General features: G+C 40.8%; 1 protein-coding gene across 1 annotated transcript in view; it reads left to right on the forward strand.

The window, feature by feature from the left end:
• The first annotated feature begins 55 nt into the window (after positions 1-55).
• The window catches only part of ZDHHC2 (zinc finger DHHC-type containing 2), a 36,019-nt gene continuing 20,862 nt past the window's right edge, over positions 56-15,212 (forward strand). Inside the window, exons 1-3 of the mRNA XM_030449985.1 lie at positions 56-247; positions 11,360-11,386; positions 13,720-13,814. Coding sequence (XP_030305845.1) covers positions 82-247; positions 11,360-11,386; positions 13,720-13,814 — 288 coding nt within the window. The 5' untranslated portion in view covers positions 56-81. The remainder of the gene's footprint in view (positions 248-11,359; positions 11,387-13,719; positions 13,815-15,212) is intronic.

The following is a 15,212-nucleotide window of genomic DNA, read 5'->3' on the forward strand; positions in this document are numbered from 1 at the left end:
TCAGCGCGGGAGGGAGGGATCGGGGCGGGCTCCGGAGGGGTGCGCGGCCGGGCCCCCCGGCCCCCGGCGTGAGCGGCCGGGATGCGGTGCGGGAAGATGGCGCCGCCGCCGCCGCCAGGAGAGGCGGTTGGCGCTTGGGGCAGCGTGCGGCGCCGCTGCCAGCGGCTGCTCTACTGGGTGCCGGTGCTCTTCATCTCCAGCATCCTCTGCTGGTCCTACTACGCCTATGTCACCCAGCTCTGCCTGCGTGAGTGCCTCCGTGGCGGTCGGGGGGTGCCGACGGGCTCCCGTGGGACGGGGGTGGGCGCCGCCGCCACTACTGGGAGAGCGGAGCCTGGGGGGGGTGTGCTCTGGCCGCCCGCACCCGCCGGGACGGGGCCGAGGGGCGGCTGTGTTATCTGATGTTTGTCGGCGCTGGGGCCGCCTCCGGGCCGCCACGCCCGTCCGCTGGGTCGGGGCTGCGCCGCTATCTGTGGTTGGCAACGGGCTGGGCTGGGCTGGGGGGAGCGGCCCCCTTGCAGCCAGAGACCCCCAGAGGGCAGGGGTCGTACCGGGCCTGCGTGCTGCCTTGTACACACACACACACACACACTCACACACACACACACCACACACACACACACACACACACACATACACGCACACACACACACCCTGCGACCCGGTGGCGTGTATTTTGCAGTTCCAGGCGAGGAGGGGGACCCGATGGCACTGGGGGTTCGCGGGCGGGAGTTTTTCTCCGCGGCGTGACCAGAGTGTGCACCCCAGCCCTCAGCACGGGACTGCGGGCTCCCTGGACAGGCGGCGTGAGCAAAAAGTTTGGGGTTTTTTCCCTTTGTTTTCCTCCCACTGCATGGCAGCACGCACATAGAAAAGCAGGTTCTCCTGTCAGCTAACCTGGAAGTGGGGACAGGTAACAGAAAATCCGCCACTTTTCAGTCATCTAGAAAGTGTAACAGACTCATTGGGTGGTTTCGGTTGGTGTCACGTTCTAAAGGCTGGAAACGGGAAGGTTCTTGTTGGATTCCACCAGGACAAAGTAAAGATAACACAGTATCAGGTGCAATTACACAGCTTTATTTAACAGAACTGGTAGTCATTAAAAAGGTAACTACAAAACGTAGTTTTGTAGAGAAATAGAAAGAGAAATGAGAAAGCGAAAGAGAAAGAGAAGTTAAAGTTAGAAAGTGAAAGAGAAAGACAAGTTAAGATATAATTAGCAGTCCTGGATCCAGCACTGGGTCAGCATACCAAGGGACGGTTGGTGTCGGTGGAAAAATACCCCCAGAGAAGCCCACCATCACAGCTTCTGTTATAGGCCTGTTTTGCTCAATCATTGATGAGTAAGAGTGGGTGAGGTGTATGGGATTGAACAACTCGAGCAGACCCCTGCCCACCTCTCCTCAAGCCCCAGGCCATATGCAGGCTGTTATCCATAGGCACTAGGCAGTCCTTTAGAAAGTTTAACAAGTTTAACAACAGGGAGACCACTCCCTGTGGGACCAGTCCCTTAAAATTATAATTGTAGAAGAGAAAAGAGAGAGGAAGGAAGAACTATACAGAAGTTATAGTGAAGTCACCACCCAAAGTTTGTACCTCTGGATCAAAGAATTGTTTCTTCTCAGCACAGTCAACAGCCTTCCCTCTTACCAAAGAATTGTCTCTTCTTAAGTCCTTCAGACTGTTCTAGACAAATGCATGACACATCCTGCACATTACAGTCAGAAAAGACCTTTAAGATCAAGCCCAGCCTTTATTCCCAGCTCTGCCAAGTCCATCACTAAACCACGTCCCTACCACACCTACACATCTTTTAAATATGTGCTGGTGATTGATCACGTCCCTGGGCAGCCTGTTCAGTGCTGGACAACCCTTTCAATAACTAAATTTTTCCTAATAAGCAGTCTAAACCTCTCCTGGCACAACCTGAAGCCATTTCCTCTGTCACAACTTCTTGATCCACCATTGGAATCTGCAGCCTGCAATCATTCAGAAGTCATCCTGACCATGCACCTTGGCTCTTAGACAAATAGTCATGTACTGAGATGGGGTGTGATCTGAGTATGTGAGCTGTCAATCCAGAAGGGTTTCTTGAATGACCAGCTCACTAGGCTTCCTTGAATTATTTCTGGTTTCTTTTGCAATCTGTCTTATAGAAAACAATATAGTAATTTAATTTTAGAGGCTAATGTCTGGTGTACTGGTGTTTGATGAGCACTACTGTAATAATAGCACAAATGAATACAAATTAGCTGTTGTCTCCCCTTTCCACTTTACTGTAGATGAGGTTTATGGTGACTTTGTTCATTTAGCATCTGTGTAAGGAAGACTGGTGAGGGAAAAGTACTTAAATCAAGCTGAATCCATTTTAATGCCTTATTACTTAGCCAGACCTCAGCTGTCTGTTCATGTTGAAAATCTCAGCAGTCTGGTACCTAAAGTTGGAAATTCTTTTTAACAGAAGACTGTGATAAAATTTTTGTTCTATGGGTGCTTGGCTAAGAAGTTGAGACATTAAGCAAAGAATGATTACAAGGCCTATCACCTCTGTTGTGGAGGGAGGTATCAGGACTTGCAGTGTGGTTTCTACATTGGAGGTGGGATTTTTACACCTTTTTTTTCACTAATAGTGTTCAAAACAGCTGGCTAGCTTTAAATGCTGCTCTTCACCCAGACACCAGAACTTGAGTTGCTGTGGCCTCACAAAAGGAGGACTGAAGTGTCTACCTCCACCAAAAGGAAGGAAATTCTCTAGAAAGTTGTGGGAGAAGTTGACTGAATCAGCCCTGAAAGGGAAGCTGTAAGCTGACAAGAGGAGGGCAAAGATGCTTTGGCAGAAAGTGATCCTATAGTTAACATCAGTCCTTATGTACACAGCCCTGTGTTGCTTACACAGTAGAGAAGCTTGATTTGGGCACTGCTGTCTGAGCTACTGCCTTTTTTCTTAGGTGTAATTCAGTACAACAGAGGAAGATTAGATTTGCACTAACCTGAAAGTAGGTACCTCTTGAGGAAGTGTCATGCTTGAAACTTGCTTCTGTAAAACTATGGTACTGTAATTCCTTGAGAACCACTCGAAGCAAAAGGCATGTGCTAGGATAAAAGAAAGGGGATCTGGGGGCTCTGCTAAACCATGTTTTATTGAATTCTTTTCTGTGGTGATTTTTTGTCTCACCCACCACCTCCTCCCCTTCCCTATTCTGCCTGGCACACTGGTTTTTTAATTCAGCTTCTGCTAATTCCATCTTTTATCTGTATCTGGATGTTTTCCCTCATTTTTGGCATATTAAGATAAAAAAACATATCGTGTCTTACTAATGAATATTTAGTGTAAACAACAGAAGGAATAGCTAACAACTCTGAGGATGAAAGCCAGCAGCAGGAATAGACTGTAAGCATTTCAGCACTTTGAAGGCAGCCTGTCTGCTGCACTGCTGATGACTGTGTGCAGGGAACAGGGTTAACCACAGGGGAGAAGGACTCAGCAAGGACTTTGCAAAGTTGTAAGTGGTTTATTTGAGCTTTAAGTAATGAGCAAGTGTTGCAGGTGTAGTATTTTGAATGTTTTCCTGCAATTTCAAATCAGTATTTTAGGAGGGACATTATATTTTTTTGAAAAAAGAAAGTAAAAGTCTTCTAATTTGATCCCTTTCATTCCTATAGCCAAACAGTTACATTTGAGTAGGATTTTACAAACAAGGAAGGGGTTTAGGAGCAGGAAAAGAAATACACAACTTTCAACTGTGTTATTCCCATGCCTAGAGTTCCATCTTTTGTTAGTTGATTCAGTTAAGTGCTTATACACCACAAAATGTCTGTTTTCTTCCTGCTGGCTACAGAATACTGGAATTAAATGTGTAAATGAATTTGTTTTAAAACACCTAATCAAAAATAGCTTCTCTCTAATCTAGTTCCATTCTGTTAATTTTGCCAGTATTGTCATCTCACAACCCCTGTCTGGCAGCAGCAGTTGTCTTTTCCCCCCAAGTAACTTCCTGTGTGTTTAAAAAAGGGAGTGTGTTTATGAAAACCTGAAGTTTATGAAGCTTACAGACTGATTGTTCTTCCCCTAGAAAAGATGAGGAAATAAATCTGATATACAGTGAGTACACTGAACTTCAATAGCTGAAGCTACTGAAAAATCAGCCTAGGATATGAAGAATACCAGTAACATGAAGTGTAAATGGAATTCTTTCCCCCAGCTGCTGCGTCCACATATCTGTACTCAGAAAATACAAATTGGCTTCAGTATACTGCATGCAAAGAATATAGTTGTTCTCATGTCTTCCTCCTTAGGTATGTCTCTAAATTGCATTACTAGTTATCCACTCCATGTGTTGGGTAAGGCAAAATCAGTAGTTATTTGTAGTTTGACAGAAATATTATTGACAACCCCAGATGTGAAGATCCTTTCTGGTTTTTTATTCTCTTGTGTTTTGTTTTCCTGGCAGTTTGTGATTTGGAGTTGCATGTGTGAAGGAAATGTGAAAATTTGGAAGTGCTGTGACAGATGCTTTTAGTGAAAATACTAACTGTGCTGATATTATCCAGTGAATAGAAATTGGTTGAGTATGTTTAGTTTTGATCCATTTTTATGTGTCACTGATTTTAATTCTAAGCATAATGCTCTTGCTCAGGGATCCCTGTCCAAAAATGCAGCTTGAATTTGTAATTCTGAAGAAGGAAATTCTGAAGCTGCAGTGGGACACTGGAGTGAGCAATAAGCATTTCCTGACTACTTCAGTGAAGGGAAAGGGAGGAAATATTGCCACCTGGTGAGTGATTTGCCTGATTCAGAAGAAAATAGGTGACTACAGCACAGTTCAAGAGGACAACAAGACATTCACAGTATAGTTATGGGAGCTCATAAACCACATCTTTGTTCTTGGAGCAGGAGTATATGACTGGGATCTGTCCACAACTACCTTCAGCATGGAACAGAAAAACATGGCATGACATCCAATTATTAAAGATGTTAATGATCATGAAAGATTTTTCCTGGAGGATGAGATTGATTTATGCTTAATTGATGTTCTTGACTCTATGTAACATCAGTTGAATGGAATTACAGGAGGATAAGAAGCTGCTTAATTCATGGCAGTTTAGAGGCAGAATGAATTCACACCTTTTAGGTATGGCACAGTGTCATCAGGGGATCAGAAGCAACAGAAATATGGAGAGAGAAGCTGACAGGGGAAAAAAAAGGTGGGGTGGGGGCAGAAGGAAGCTGAAGCCCAAGATTTGGTCAGCTGGATTTGAGCTCTTTGCTCAGTGTGATCTCCAAGAGGATCATAGGATTTATTTGGAACATTGCATCTGGCTGTTGTCAAATGCTAGTTAAATGCCATGTCTGTACATTGGCTGTTAAAGTAGCAAAGGATTTGGTCAGGCAAATTTGTATTTTCATGCTGCATTTTTCAAACACCACATTTTTTCCTGTTCTGAAATCCTGATTACTTTCAGAAAAGTTTAAAATCTGGAAGCTGGAGTGAAGCTGGCCTCTGAATTTTAGCCAGCAGTACTGCTGTACATTTCTCAGATTTCATTAAATTTCCTTCTCAGACTTTCAGAGGCAGCTGCCATTCTCTGCTTTTGAAACTGAAGGCTATTTAAAGTATGACTGGATATCTCTCCATATAGTGCCTACGTTTTGTGCCTTGAAATGTAAACCACGGCTTTAAGTTGAAAACAAAAGGTCTATGGTGAAGATGGAATTATTAGATAAGATTGTGTTTTCAGTTAAAGATTAAACACTACTTGATACATAGCAACTTGAATAGATGTTCTTGTCAAGATGTACTCTTTCTTTGCTAAAAAGGATCTGGACATACAACTTCTCCAGAAGTAGTCTTCACTCTTCAGTTACTATTTGTGAGTTGGCAAGTAAGCTGGAAGTTTGTAAAGGAGAAAGACTAGATCAATTTGTAGTCATACACACTTCAAAAGCAGTGATTTTCTGGCCTTACTTTAAAGGGTAGCAAATATTAGCTTGCATAGTGGGTGGACAGTGATGTGGTTTGGTGCAGAGTTAAAATGAATCATACATTCATAAATCTGAATGTATGTGTTAGTAATGACTACTTATATCAACCTTAAATGTCCCAGAAATATTCTTTTGTACTGAAGTGAAGTACTGGTGGCAAATTCTCCACTTTGTCACTCTGAATCAATGCAAATCACTGCTCTGTCTAGCAGAGAGGTAGTTTTTGTTGCAAGCAGTGGTTGGCTTTGTTTTTTTCTCCAAAGGACTATTGCAGACAAGGATAGAACACTTGTCACAACTGTAAAACACTTTAATGTGTACAGAACTGAGTTACACTGCATCTATAGATTAGTGTTTTACAGTTTCAAATGTGGTATAAAGATAAAATACATACTTGGTTTTGTGAATCAGATACAGGATGTTACTGAATAAATGTTTGAGAGAAGCAGCTGTTCGTAAGTGCTGCTGCAGTCTCTGAATCACACTTGTCTTATTTTCTCATTCCAAAGTTTTAAATGTTTAAAAAAATGTACATAAAATATGGAAGCAAGATGCTGTATACCCACTTCAATCAAAGCTCTAAATTATTAATTGCTTTCTCCAGTCTTGTTTTCTTCTTCTTTTAAATCTAACCATTCCATTTACTGCTTAGGAACTTTGATTTTGGGTTAAGAAATCAAACAAAATTTAATGCTGGAAAACCAGTGCAAATTTTTTAGATTAATTTTATCTTGCAAAATCTTTTGTGGTAGTAATGTGCTTTGCTGTGTGTCTAGCTTCACAGAGGCAGATGACTCCTTTATTTTTCCAAGGTTAATTGAGAATTAAGATTTCTAGAGAAAATAAACTGTAATTCAAGAAACAGAAAATCCTTTTCTGTCACTGAATAGTCTTATCCAGTGCAAAATGCCTAGAAATGTGGCTTCTCTTCTTACCAAACTAATTTGGTGATGGAGTTGAAGCAGGCACTTTTGAGGTACTGTGCTGCCTGTCTGCTTGCCAAGGAAACATTCCCAATGCTGCATTGCTTTCTACAAGTGAAGAAGACTCCCAGCAAGTGTGGGATGGATTCCTCAGGCTCCTTGGGATATCCTTTCCCTCCTGGACTTTTTCCTGTCTTTTGTAACACAACTTTCTGTCCTCATTCACTGCTGGTTTTTGCAAGCACAGGCTGTTTAGCAGCACTGGCTACTGAATGTGCTGTTCCTGTTCCTGGCTTCCTATAGCCCAGGGCAAGCAGGGACCAATATTTCTGGGTCAGGAAACTGGCATCAAGGTTAGACTAAGTCCTGCATATGGCCCAGCCTGATCCCTGATTCTGACAGGCACTGTCTGCAAGCTGTGTAATCAACCAGAAAGGATCTGATGATGTGATAGTCTACTAGTACTAAACTGTAAATGACATCCTGACACTTCAGCAGTGGAAGGCTTATTCTTAGTGAAATTGGCCCCTGCAGTACCTCAGGCAAACAGAGCTCTAACTTTTTAATGACTTCTGGAAGACAAGTCATGGTTTTATAATTATCTCAGTCTCTGAGTACATGGGAGTATCATTCCATTCCTCTCTCAAAGGATTTTACCCTGTTTTCTTCCAGATTGTAGAAACTGCTTAATGATTGGGATTGACGTGTCCTTGCCATCAATTTTAGTCATTGTAGACATAAATGCTTTTGACCCTTATTATTTGTACACTATTTGGCTACTAGTAAGTGAATTGGCAGCCTTTAAGCTGATATTTATTAATGGCAGAATGCACAGTCTGACCTACTTTTCTGTGCAGTAACAGCAGTGAGTATAGCCCCTTGGAACAGAAATGAGAAAACTGCCAGAAAGACTGGTATAAATGATTCACAGAAGATTATATTATCAAATACTAAATAGAAAAATAGAAAATGTGGTTTAATGAAGTATATAATGTATGCTGTTCAGAAAAGAGGGGAAATACCAGACATTCTTTGATCATATCCAAGATTAGAGAGGGTTTTTTGTGTTCAAAAATTATTTTCAGTGCACTTAAATAGTGTGATTTTCAGAATTATAAGCATCTTGCAGTTACCCTAAGAAGTATTTGTGTTGTGGTCTTTCTACAAATAAAGGAATTTTTAAGATCAATTTAAGGGGAAGTTTGATTTGCAATTTCCTCTCTGGTCCTATTGTATTGCAAATGTCTGTCCATTACATTCCTACACATCATTCCTTCTTCAGGGAACCTTTGATTTAAAGAGACATAAGCAGAGGGTTGTAGTGTTTCACGCTGGGCAGAGTTGCAGGTTACTGGAGAACTTGAATATTTCTCTGTGCCACCATTTGAGGGGATGTTTGTTAAGCAGCACAGGCAGTCTCATCTTGAACAGCAGCTGCAGTAATCATGAAAATAAAAGATGGTAAAATTGAAGATACCAGCACCTCTCTTCAGCCTTGCCTCTTCCTTTGGCCTCTTACAGTGGTTACAACCCAGGAGTATATGAAATAACTCTCGAGTTACACTCATATTGTAAAAAAGAGATTAAACTGACAAAATACATTGAAAAAACCACCTCATTATCACTCTGCTGGGATTGAGCGCTTGGATTTTAGCCTTCATGCTCAGCAGCTCCTGCCTGCCAGGAACATTTGGGTTTTGAGCTAGAAACCACGAAAGCTGAAAAGATGCAGGTGCAGATTTCATTTTTGAGGTAGACAGAAATTTTGAAAAGCTGTAGGTTTGCAGTCAAGTAGAAATTATTAAATTTGGATTTACTAGTTGTATTGGCTCTTACCCGTGGAAAAGTTAAAAGTCTCAAACAACATTAATTAATACTTTTCATCCAAGGTTAAGGGAAGGTTGGGGGGAAGATGACAACTGCTTTCACAGTAGTGTTCTATTCCGTTCCCTTGTTAAGAGTGAAAAATACCACAAATCATCTTGAAAGGTTGGTTAAGTGGATTTCAGTTTGAAACTTGAGATTCTGCAGCTTGTACTTGGCTGTGGCTTTTTAATTAGCAGAGAGTGGTTATTCCAAGAAGACTGGCAAAATTTCTGCACACCTTGCTGACCATACCAAGTGGAGAAAGACAGTCATAATTTGAGTAGAGACTAGTTTGTCCTCAGCTGAGGACTTCAGCACTTTTAAATTACATGTCAGCCCTTATGATCTGTTTTGTTTTGGTTTTTTTCTGGTGGGTGACTGTTTATTTACAATTCTGCAGTTCTTGTGCACTATAGTACTACAGCATCTCTGCTCCTCAGAGTCAAATGTGTAAATGTGTTCCCTGAGGTTCTCTCTAGCAGTTGTCTCGATGTGTATTTAGCTTATTAAGCTCTGAAGATTTCTCTTAGCTGAACTGGAAAGCTGAAGCAGAACAGTTTTCTTTATAGTGGCTTATACAACTTCTTTGGTGTCCTGATTTTTGTGAGGAACTTCCTAAACATAGTCATTTACTGTTTTCCCTCAGGTAAGGTGGTTGTGCATTCTGGTATAGCTACAGTCAAATCTCCATTTTAATATACCTAGTTTATAATTATGGAATTGTGGAGTAATTCATGTTTGAGAGGACCTCAGCTCATCTAGTCCCAACCTACTCATCAAAGCAGGATTAGGTGTTAGGTCAGGCCAGGTTCTTCAGGATTTTATGCTACTGAATCTTGAAAAGCTCCAGAGATGGAGACTGTATAGCATTACACAGGGCATGGACTGTTCTCATGGTGCAAGTTTTTTCCTTAGATCAAATCTGATCTTATGCCTACTGCCTCTTGTCTTCCTACCCTGTGCTGTTATGAAGAGCCCAGCTCCACCATCTCAGTGCCTCCCTGGAGGTCCTGTTAGGTCCTCCTAAAGCCATGTCTTCTCCAGGCTGAAAAAGCCCTGGCCATGCCCTCTGCTCAGAGGGGTCAGTGACCCAGCCCCTACCACCTTGGTTGCTCTCCCCTCAACTTGGCTTTTTGTTGTTTTGAGAGGCCCAATGTTCTGGACATGTCTAATGAGTGCTGCAGGAAGGGGGATTATCCCTTCCCTTGGCTGACAGGCCATGACCCTGCTGATGGCACCCATGATGCTGGTGGCCCCCTGTGCTGCCCAGCTGCCTCCTGTTCAGCTCATTGCCCACCAGAACTCCCATGGCCTCAGCCACAGAGCTGCTCCAGCCCCACATCCCCAGGCTCTATGACTGTGAGGGATGTTTCTTTACAGGATTTGGCCTTTGCCTTTCCACATTTTGTTAAGGTCCTATTGTCCCATTCCTCCAGCCTGCCTGGGTTTCTCTGGATGGCAGCTCTGCACAGGAGTGCCCCAGCCTTTGTCCTCAGGGCTGTCTCATCTGTAAACCTGATGACTGTTCACTCTTCCAGAGCATTAGTTCAGGTGTGGAGCAGCACTGGCCCCACTGTACATCCTTGCATTGTGCAAGCTTTATTTAAATAGTGACTTTCACTCTATCAACAAATCTGAGTTTAATACATCAAATTAGGATGGTACTGCTGCTGGGCCTTTCAGTAGGAGTTGCCTTGTGCCTGCTATTTAAAGACCAGCCTTGTGCAGCCGTTTTTGTTAGGAAAACAAGAGCAGGTAAGAAGTCTGTATAGCTGCTGGCCTCTTGTGTGCAATTATAGGTGCCAGTATATTACAGTTTGCAGACTATTTATTGGGATGGATAAATGTTTGATGGATTAGTTGAGGGTGTAAAGTGAAGAGCACCATGGAGATTTTGGCACTTAGGAGTTTCTGATCTCTCTGATATATCTGTTGTGGGGTGTTTGGTTTGGTTTGTTTGCTTGTTTTTCTTTTTTAATAATATAACTGAAAGTGAAATATATAAAGAAAAAATATCTATTCTCTTTCATAAGTGAGGTGACTCCACTGCATTGCCCGACATACTTGTACTTTTCACCTTTTTTTACTCTCCTCAAGTCCTGTAATCCATCAACAGTTTATTAAAGGAAGTGCAACTTTTGTCTACTTTTTATATTTATACCTTGGAGATCTAAGGTATCACAGAGTATTACTGGCAAGGCCAATTCTGGACTCTGAAACTTCTGCCTCAAGAAGAGAACATGCATAAACAATAAAACCTGTAAAAGCACAGATAAAGAAATAACTGTTCTTCAAAACTGGCTTTTCTTGGGTTAAATTTGGGCAGCTTTAGGTAGCTGGAGGTGTTAGTTCTCAGGAACTAAGCCTGGGAAGGGGAGCCAGAAAACCTTAGAAGTAATTGGCATTGTCTACTTATTCTTGTGATGAATTACACAGCATAAAAGCTTGAGTTGATGGCCTGAAGCCTGTACTGTTTGATGATTTAGTCTTCCTTCTTTGGTTGAAAATCAAAACTTAGAAGTATTTAGCTATATAATTTGCTATTTAAGCATAATTTTTACTTTTCTCCTTTTTTCTCATTTTTCAGTGACAATGACAAATATTGGAGAAAAAGGTAAGATTTTTATTAGCTGTTTATAAGTGAAATTTAGATAACAGGGTGGATTAGTACTCTCCTAGTAGAAATACAGTACAGATACAGATCTAACCTGTTATAGATAAGTGTATTTTTTGTGTTCTCCAGCTCCTTTTGTTATCCTGCTGTTCCTGAATATTGCTTTAGCCCTTCCAAATAGAGATGAGAAAAATTAGAACTTTTTACTCCTCTTACTGGCTTTCTGAAGTGTCACTGAAATAAACTTGATATTCTGTTTGTAAAAATTTTCATCCATAACAAAGAAAGCTCTAGTAAAACAGGACTTCTGAAGATGAGTGAGGACTTAGTGCAGAATGTGACATACTTACATGGGAGATGATGTTTTTCTGCAGTTTGTTTTGAGCCAGTGTCTTTGAAGACTAGATACCTAACCTTTTTAGAAGATAATAAAACCACCTGATTAGTTGTCATTAGAATTCCGACCCCAGGGCTGTAACATGTTCACATTGTTTTTCCAGATGTTATTTTAATGCTACAGCACAGCATGGAAGCATGAAGCTTGGGGCTGTAGAGATTTTGGAGGAAGGTGATGGAGGTTAGGAAACAAACTGTATGCTTTTTATGTTTTTGTAGTTCCAGTGGGTTTTATTAACTCATTGGTGATTTTCCCCCTATTAGAAGAAGTGTTTGCCAATCAAGAAACATTTGCTTGAAAATCTTTTTTCAGCCATCTGCCCCCTCATGAGAGTGCCCAAGTGTGTCTGCAAACTTCCAGCACCTGCACACTTCTCAGTTTCTTGCTGCTTCATAGAGCTGGGAGTAGGGGGAATGATACATGTCGAGTGTTTTGTTAGACATTACTCACAAAGCATATTAGAATTGTAATCAAAATGCATTGAGGAACACTAGATTTCCCTATTTTGAGCTGCTTAAAGCCTTATTGAGCTTCATGCCAGGCAGAAGATATTTACTCTGACTGTACTTCTGACCTGGGTGTTTTCAGGAGGCAAATGAGGCTCAGCCCTATTACAACGTGCCATAAATTTCTAGGCTATTATAGTTATTTGTAAGTGGGTTTTCTTCAAGAAGGAGTATGCCATTTGAGTTTGTTTGCTTTATTTTTCTTTTCAGAAAAACTGTAATACATAAGGATTTCTGCACAGAAAGCTGTAGACTGTTTTCTGTTTAAAGTAAAATGAGATTCTTGCGTTGGATTCTCAACACCCAAAGCCCCATTGAAGCAGCTGGGTAGCCCAGGGTCTCCAGTGCATCATCCATGTGTTATGGAAAATTCTCTAGCACTGGATAGCATTACATATACACATATATACATATATGAAAACATGATTGTGTAGTGAAAGTACACGTTTCCCTTTATGATGTTTTTTGATGATCATATGAATTTACAAAAGTTGTATAAAGACTATTTAACTATGTAGTTTCCATGTAACCTTGAGCTCTCTATGATCTGAGTTCATCTGTAAAGCAGGGAAATAATATTTTTCACTGTTGCTGTCCTAGCTGTTTTTTATTTGCTGCTTCTCTGCCCCAGGAAGAAAAATCCAAAGAAATACTCTTTCTTGGGCATTAGAGCAAGGTAATCAGAGGATACAAGTTTTGGGTTTAATATTTACTGTAGTAAGTTGTATAGTACAGTGAGTGCTTTTAAATGGAAACACCAATCTAACCATGCCAGACCTTTTGGAAAAGTTAATGTTACCTACTGTATTCTGCTAACAAACCTCAGCTTGGTAAATGTTAACTGTCATCTATTTAAAAATATCATAAGAATAAATCACTGGCTGTGAAGAGCATAAAGCAGTGAATGAACATTTGAAGTTAAAAAAGCTGCAGGTTTTTAAAAACCAGCCTACTGCCCTCCCTCCTGAAAATCCAGTAAAACGAAATAACTGGTTATTTTTACTGCTCAGGTATTTAAGCAGATCCACTCAAAGTCACTCCTCACTCCAGTCATCATTTTGATAACTATACTTCCTTCTGGGGGATGTGGGGTTTTTTTTCTTGTTTGGGTTTGTTGCAAAGCTAGCAATCTCCCTTTTATAAAGCTAAAAACAGAGACACATCAGGATTTAACAGGATTTAACAAATGCATAAAGGGAGAGTGCTTGGTAAATGATGGGCTCATAACCATTCCCCTCAGTCTTTTGTAACACACGAAGCCTGTACCTTGACTTTCCCCACGGTCTGTATTTGTCTCACATGAAGTCGCAGTGCAGTCTTTGTTGCAAAGCTCACATCTGTTAAAGTAACACCTGTGATCCGTACAGCATCCCTTTGTAAGTACTATAATATCACTGGTCTGTATTAATTCTGTTCCTTTTTGATTTTAGTTGTGTGCCTGGTTGCTTACCACATATTTTTCATGCTGTTCGTCTGGTCATATTGGAAAACAATCTTTACTCTGCCAATGAATCCTTCAAAAGAAGTAAGATAAACTTAAATTTTGTTTCTGAAATAGCCTAGTCAAATGCCTGATTTTCTAGTTGTAGAATAACTTAGTCTCTGATCTTATGTAGTTTTATACTGTGTAGAAAGATGCAAATGGTAGTTACAGCTTCTTAATAGGGGTAAGTCAGATTGCAAACAGTGTAATGACAAAGACAAAAAAAATACACCTTCTCTAAGTTTTGTAATAGGTTTTAAAAAATTAGATAATATTTATGATATTAAAATTAAAAGAAAAAAAACCCCAAAGCCATCTCCACTTGAAAAATTAGCATTATTTGACCTAGAATCTTAAATATTTGCATGGGAACATAATACTTGTATGTATTTCCCTGTGTTTAAGACTTATGTTGCCTGCCAGCATCTCTGTGTTGTCTTCTGAATTAAAGCCTCTTCCCAATTTGTTTTGGTATGAAGGAACTTGAGGGTTGTGGCACAACACATAACAGGTAAGCCGATACTAGGAAGCCACATCTGGCTAAGCAGGACTGGGAGATAGTACAGAACAGCTGCATGGAAAAGAAGTCTGGGTCAACATATACCCCAGAAATGTTACAGAAGAAGGATTCAGTTGTCTTGGAGAATTTTAAGATACAAGTGACCTTAAGATAATTGCTTTTAGTATAGTATTGGGTTTTTTTATTATTTTAATTTCACCAAATCACAGAGTTTGGTAGGGACTTCTGAAGATCATGTAGTCCAATCCCCCTGCAGAGGAGGTTCACCTAGAGCAGGCTGTGCAGGATGGCATCCAAGTGGTTGTTGAATGTCTCCGGAGACAGAGACTCCACCACCTCTCTGGGCAGACTTCCAGTTACTGTTACTCTCACAGTGAAGTTTCCCTTATATTTTGGTTGAGCCTCATGTTTTCCAGTTTGTGACTAAATTTCAAATTCTTTCTAGCATTAAAAAACAAACAAACAAACAAACAAACCCAAAACAACCCCAAACCTAAAAAAAGGACAAAACTTGTCAATAGCTTTGATGAAAATCCTCCCCATGCAGTTTGGTACAGTGAACAAATTTTTTTTGCCTCTTCCATCCTGTCTCTATAGTAGCCTCAAAATCCTCACCAGGTGCTATGTCACACAACCTCAGACAGAGGAATCATGCTATGGAGTTTGAAATATCCATGAAGCCAATTCTTATTTTGGCATGGGCTCATAATTCTAGCTCTTACAACTAACATGTGAACACAAAATCAATAGCTTGTTATTTCTACTGTGATGTGCAGAGGATCTTTTCTGAACAGTTTTCATTTACTAATAAGATACATAATTGTGGAAACAAGTAGATAATTCAACATAATTGGCATCATCCTTGAATTTCATACTGCAGTCTTTCCAACAGCTTAGGGTGGAGAAGAGTGAATAAATTA

The sequence above is a fragment of the Calypte anna genome, chromosome 4A, assembly GCF_003957555.1.
Source record: "Calypte anna isolate BGI_N300 chromosome 4A, bCalAnn1_v1.p, whole genome shotgun sequence".
NCBI classification, from domain to species: Eukaryota; Metazoa; Chordata; class Aves; order Apodiformes; family Trochilidae; genus Calypte; species Calypte anna.